The 7,038-nt window shown below is 38.2% G+C and overlaps 1 protein-coding gene and 1 pseudogene across 1 annotated transcript; one reads left to right on the forward strand and one right to left on the reverse strand.

Annotated features, from left to right (window-relative positions):
- The first annotated feature begins 1,956 nt into the window (after positions 1-1,956).
- LOC148341854 (uncharacterized) lies at positions 1,957-4,222 on the forward strand (annotated as a pseudogene).
- LOC148341855 (uncharacterized) lies at positions 4,177-6,618 on the reverse strand. Its single transcript, XM_088288950.1, has 2 exons — positions 5,968-6,618; positions 4,177-5,379 (listed from the first exon to the last, which is right to left on the reverse strand). The coding sequence occupies exons 1-2, from the start codon at positions 6,565-6,567 to the stop codon at positions 5,047-5,049; spliced, it is 933 nt and encodes a 310-aa protein (XP_088145076.1). The 5' UTR covers positions 6,568-6,618; the 3' UTR covers positions 4,177-5,046.
- Between the last annotated feature and the right edge of the window lie 420 nt (positions 6,619-7,038).

Genomic DNA, 7,038 nt, shown 5'->3' on the forward strand with positions numbered 1-7,038 from the left:
GGTTTTAGTCGAGCCCTCGTCGGAGAAGTGTACAAACACTCACTAATCACCACAAGAGGAGACAAGTACGTCTCTGACATTCACTGTAAGTACATTGTCTAAAGTTACTTTTATTTCACGACAACAATTTGTTGTGTTTACTGCCGTGCTTGTCGTAAATTGCTTAATAACTCGCTTCTGGGCTATGTTGGGTTGCTAAATATGGCTGTATAATGAAACTGTGAAACGATGGAAACAATCATGCATTCTTATCTATTCATTTTGTCAGGGTGACATGACATTTTTGTAAACGTGCAGAATCATATTTTCAAAGTACAATACTGTAGTTTTACTTTGCATCTTGTCTCTTTAATTGCCTTGAGACGATGTGTAATGCAGCAGTAGTGCCATTTTACTCCTCTGTTTCAGAAGATGGACTCGAATTTTCTAAAATTTCTCCAAGACCAGCGAAAGTTAGATGATAAAGTCATTGCCACCTTTATCGAGGAGAAGGTATGTACAACAGGCAATAACATGTCATTTAACCAATGTGGGTGTTTAAGGAAAACTGCTTCGGGCATATTATATGTTGTGAGACATGGTTGATCATAAAAAGAAAATTGTAATGATTCAAATTTTTCTATTCTTAATATCAATCTCAATAATCAAGTTTAATCCACCCAAATGGATTTGCATTTCTTTGGGGCAGGTTGTAATTCTAGTATAGAAGCATTTAAGTGTAAATGAAGTACACACACATTGACAAAAGTGTTGTCTGTTCATGGAAAGAGGGAAACGACATATATAACAATCATAATACATAAAAATAAAAAGGAAAAATAACCATTCATAATCGGACATTTATTTTTTTTATTGTGGTTCATTGGAATTGTTAAAAAAAATCAAAAATTTTGAAACAGGCCTTGACAAAAATTATGGTAGAAAACACATTTTGTTGCAGAACCTTTTGAGGAAATCACGACAATCAGATTATTTATGTAATGAAATTTCAATGAGATGTGGGCAGCTCTCATTTTGTCCCTGTCTCCATATGCAAACCACGCCAGTTGTTTTACGTTTGAAGGGTCCTGTCAAATATATATATATATATATATATATATATATATATATATATATATATATATACAGTTCGAAATGGAGTAGGAAGAAGTATAAACTGTGTTCCTACCCCTTTACACCATTTCTAATTCATATTTATGAATGATGTTTAGCGTAGTTAGTACACTATTGGAGGTTCAGCCAATCATTTTTCTACGTTGCTGTTCAAAATGCGTCTTACTTTCCATGTTTTAAAATGATTGCTGGTCATGTACTTTGTGTATTTTTAAAACTTGTTTCATTACCAATGTTCTATTTTTCCTCAGATTGATTGCTATGCTGTCAATGCGATGACAGACCAGCAGCTCACAGAATATGTTCCCAAAGCTGGAGACCGAATTGCAATACGCCAATACTGCAGAAGAGAAGTAGCTGCGCTTGAAGGAACCAACACAACAATATCCAAAGCAACTGAGTCTTTGATTTAAAAAATTCAACAAAGGCGGGGTTTTGACAATGGCCGCACAGATGAGCGGGTGAAAAAAATGTCTGGCAACACTAATGCTATGAAAGAACACCGCAACTACCAAATGGGCCTATTTGAAGAGACTCAGGACCGAATTGTGCAAGTTAGAGAGAGAAGAGGAGGAGGCACAAGACATTTAAAGGCCCTGAAGAATGCAACAATGTCAGAATTAATGGAAACAGGCAAAGCACTCTTTTTTCCAAATGGAAAATCAAAACTAGGGAGGGAAAGCGATTTTGAATTTCTAATACGGGACTTCACTGAAGAGATCATTTCACCACAAACAACATTAAATGAGCAGTATGAAAAGAGAAAGGTGAAAACATTACGGCTTTATTTGTCATGCAAAAGAGTTGGTGCTGATGCCCCTGCAAAAGTGCTTGATGAGCCACATGACACCGCTTCTGTGCATTTTACTGCATTGGAGGAAACAGCCAAGGTGCCTCCATTGGACAGTGAAATGGTGGGAGCAGTAGGTGGACTGTTAGAAAATGTTATTGCTGATGAAGAAATAGTCTTCAGACATTCATTTGCTGATTATGCCACTTATGATGTCGATGACACCCTCGACGACACCATCCCCATGGAGCTGTTGGTTGAAAATCCATCCCCAGGGCAAGAATCTCATCCACTTAAAGCAAGAAAACTTAAACTGCACAGGGGAAATGTTTTCCATGAATTAAATGCAGCCTTTCAAAACGGCGCTGTAACTACTGATGAGCTGCTGGTGGAGATCGAGATGTTCCAACCCAATGGAGCAATGGAAAAGGGAGAAGATAATGGTGGTGTGTTACGTGATGCCTTAAGTGAATACTGGGAAACATTCTTCAGTAAATGCACTCATGGAAGCACAATGAAGATACCAATGACACGACACGACATGAAAGACGAATGGGTTAACATTGCCAAAGTTATGGTCCTTGGATACAACATTGTGCAATATTTTCCCATAGCATTAGCCAAGCCCTTTATTTTGTATTGTCTCGGCGTTGACCTGATGGAGAATGACCTGCTTTCGGCATTTTTAGACACAATTCCCTCTGAAGAAAAACAAGTGGCTGAACAAGCGATGATTGATTTTTTGTCTATCGCTGGATCTGAGGAGTGGATGGATTTCCTCGACACTCACGAGGTTAAAGTTATTGTCAATAAGGGGAACGTGAAGAAGACTTTAATTGAGGTGGCACATAAGGAACTGGTTCAAGATCCCGCCTATATTGCTGAGTGCTGGTCCAGTATATTGAAGGAACTGAAATTACCACTGGGAGGCCTGGATGAAGTATATGGTAGCCTTACCCCAACACCAAGAAGAGTAATCGCCATGTTACAGCATGAGGGCCTCAACATGAGAGAAATGCAGAGTTTTGAATTTCTGAAAAAATTCATCAGGAGTTGCAACGAACGTCGGCTCAAGAAATTTCTTCGATTTTGTACTGGTAATCTTTCACATCTTTACGATTAATCCTAATTCTGTCATTTGTTTTCACTTGTCAAATTTGATATATATATATATATATATGTATATGTATACATATGGATATATATATGTATATGTGTGTGTGTGTATATATGCCAAAAGAAATGTGCCCTCAGCTGACTTTGAAACACGGGGGGCAAAATTTTTGATTTGTGGGCCACAATGGGTTCTCTTGACAGAGGGGCCGGACCAGCAACACTTGGATGGAGTGTTTTGGTAACCTCACTTTATCTGAGAAAGAAAATACATATCGTATATGGAGAAAATATATGCTCTAATTTTAAATGAAAATGAATGAAAACATTGCAACAAAATATCTGTCTTAGGGTGTGTCTCCTAGTGGGGACACTTATCAGAATTACGGGGAAAATAAAACATGAACAAGGTTTATTTATTTAATTTTTTCAACTTCGGCAGGCCTGATGTAAACGTTTAATAAATACACAGCTATTGAAGGCAATGATTAGAGAGCCTTCATTTGAGGTGACAGACACGAGTGTTCTAGTATAGAGTTGGTGGTGGTATGTGGTTCTAAACTAATATTTTATTTTTGTTTTCCAAAGGTGCAGATCTTTTAGTGGCTGAGAAGATCCATGTGCGATTCTTTGAGGCTGAGAACCTATTTACACGAAGACCAATGTCCCATACATGTGGCTGTGTTCTGGAGGTGGCCAACAACTATGGGTCGTACCCTGAGTTGTCTGAGGAATTTGGGAATGTACTTGATGCCAACATGTGGGTGATGGACATAATTTAGTGTCTGTTCTGCAAAATCTATTCCCATATACTCTTAGAGGGTTTGGCGGCTGTTTTGTCTGGAATTTGTTCATAATGGTATTTTATAATGTAGTTGCATGGTCTGATTCATGGGGGCCAGATTTACTGTTTTATGCCGGTATTTCATACTCTTGGACTGCAAGTCGAGTTGTTTATATTTACTGACTATTGAGTGAGTCATTGTTTGCATAGTTGATTCTTTGCAAAATTAGGAAGCAATTTTGTTGTGGTAAGACACAATTTTGTTGACTATGGTTGTTATGCAACAGCTTTAAGACGTGTGGTTTTTTTTTTTGGTTTTTATAAAATTGCTCCACTGCTTGTATTGCAAGCAGATAGTTGTGTCGCTGGGGTCGACTACGATGTCTTGTTTTACACAAATTTTATAAAAATTAAATGTGCAACTGCTCCTATCTGAATTTTTTTCTCAGTTAAGACAGTGACATTCACTCAGCTCTCAGACAGACTGTATGTAGGAGACATTATTTGCTGAATTGAGTACCCAAATCTCAAGTCTACAGTTATCAAGTTGTCACCTTGTTGCTGTCTGATTTGACAGTGTGCATTTGTGTGAATTTGACCACTTCGCTTCACATAAATAGTTTCCACAAATACATTTAAGGATTGAATAGCAGTTTCAACTCAAGATACTTTGGCGACCTGAAAATGTAGAAGACAATCAATTTTACTTTTAGAATTTATTTGAATCACACACATGTATTTTAGCGAGCTTGAATGTGGCTTTTTAAATACCAATCAAAGATCTTTACATGTTGGCTCAATGCATGTCAATATGCGGAGGAGTTTGCAGCAATTTATTTATTTTACAAAACCATAAATCAGCAACAGTTAATTTGGGTAGAACCATCAAGCAAATTACAAAATATATGTACAGTATATATCAAATGAATTTCAACAATTCTCTGTACATTTCCCATGTATGTACAAGAATGGGTGCACACACAGTCACAATAAGTGTACAAAAAAAAATTCTAAGTAAAATTACACATGTTGTAAAACACTTGATAAAATCCATAATGAGCAGAATGCTTCAAACTTAAAACAATTTGTCATTTAGTTATGTGAGGGCTCCATATAAACAGCAGTTGAGGTGTGGCGAGGGGGCACACACACCATTAGGGGGTAAGACAGGGCACATTGATTAATGGTGTGATACGTTATGGATTGTAAAAGGACTTTGAAGCCTTTTACACCTGGACTGCATCCATTAAAGACCTAAGAGTGTTATTAGCTCCTCTCTCAAGTTGAGGTAGTTGGCCGTGGCGATATATCCATCCACTGGGACTTGGAGGTTGTTCTGTGACATTATGTGTGTACACAGAGTGAACACATCAGCATCACAAGCAACATCATTGCGGTGGATGCAGTCACCTTCACACCTCAAAAAATCCTCCTCAGTCACTTGGCACAAAAAGTCCTCTGTGCCATACAGCTCCGGGACCAAGAACATGACATCAGGCCGACCATGAGGGACACGCTCATTCTTGGATGGACGAATCAGATGGCTGTTCCACACCTCCTTGACTGCATCCAACTCATCCTGCAGGTGATACAAAAACAATTTACATAAATGTTTTAAGAAACATGTTAACTGGAAATATAAACTTTTTCGAAGACTAATCTCAGCTCATTGTGCAAACACAGATGCATTCACGTGGAAGTCACCAAAATATGAAAGTGGCATGGTGAAAGTGAAGGAAAATACTGGCATTAAGTAGTTCAAATATTATCTGATCATCCATCCATTCACTGAGGTCAAATTTATCTGTAGCGTACTTCTGTGTCTGTGTCTATATGGAGGTAGAATTAAAACAAAGTATGGTAACCATAACTGAAAAAATGCATGTTACAGTAAGGTTTGGTATGTTTGCAGTTACCACTGACCATTGGGTCCTCAACTTTTTACCAAGGTAGGCAAAACGAATGCACTGCAGTGTGAAAGCAAGGTGGACATAAATCATCTACAATGTCACGGGAAATGTCTGGATTTTTTTTTTTTTTGTAAGGTTCTGAAAACTTTAAAAGCAAAGTTGTATTCATGAGAAGAAAATATAAAAATGCATTTATAACTTGACCATGATATGGCAAAAATTATTCAATAAAGTGCTTATGAAGTGTTACTACTTGCCTGTATTAAACCAAGAAAGCAAAATAACATGAGGTTCTTGTCCAAGAAGTCACCATCAAAATGTCCTTCATCTTTAAGTCTGTGGAAGAGGTCCAGCCAGAATTCCACACACTCTCGACGGAGAAAGCCCCACCAACTCTCTATTCTTTGATTTGATGTGCTTCTTCCAACAACAAAGCTTTTGCCACCAGCATGCACATCAGTGTGGGTCCGACGAAGTAATTGCTGCATATCACGGATGGAACTGTTTTCTGTCCCCATGTCTGTTCTCACGATGCGCGCACATCCACCTAATTCATTAATAGTTTCAAGAAAGTAGCCACTGATGACTTTTGGATTACTGCTTGTGTGGTAAGCATTCAGCCACAGAATTCGCCTTGAAAATCCATCGATGGCTCCATTGATGCAAATGCCAAATGGCTTTAATTTGTCGTATGAGTCGACATGCCATACAAAATTTGGACCCTTGGCAAAGTATGCTCGCCTGTGCAGTCTTCTTCTCCTTCTAAATGTCGTGCCCTCTGGGTCCATTGCGGAAAGGAGCAGCCGTACATCTTCCTTTCGTACATGCAGTCCTCTGTCTTTACATTTGGTGTACATCCACCGGTAGCCATGCAACGCTCCAGAGCCCTGTAGCTCCTCTCTGATGAATTCCACAACTGTCTCTGGGTGATCATAATGGATTCGGCGGAACAATCCATGCTTCTTAAGAATTCGTTTGAGGGACCTCAAACTCAGAACAATCCTGTGTTTGGAGCCCAGCACACATAGTATGTGTTTGTAGCTCAGGCCCAAATGAAAATAGAACTCTATGAGCTGAAGTTGGTCCATGATCTCACGCGTGCATTCTGTAGGTGGAGCAAAATAGAATTATGTTTTGATTTCTGATTACATCGTGAAATAGATAGAATATGTGATCAAATTATTAATTAAAATATTAATTACATTTAAATATGTTTACATACGTTAAAAACAATAGTTGTAATATCATATTAACATAAACCTCTTGGCTTGGCAGCTATTAAAGCAATACTTTTAGCTAGGAAAAACACGGGAGAAAACGGCAGTAAC

The sequence above is a fragment of the Idiotropiscis lumnitzeri genome, chromosome 2 (assembly GCF_059441095.1).
Source record: "Idiotropiscis lumnitzeri isolate Australia: NSW breed Sydney's pygmy pipehorse chromosome 2, RoL_Ilum_1.0, whole genome shotgun sequence".
In the NCBI taxonomy this organism is placed as follows: domain Eukaryota; kingdom Metazoa; phylum Chordata; class Actinopteri; order Syngnathiformes; family Syngnathidae; genus Idiotropiscis; species Idiotropiscis lumnitzeri.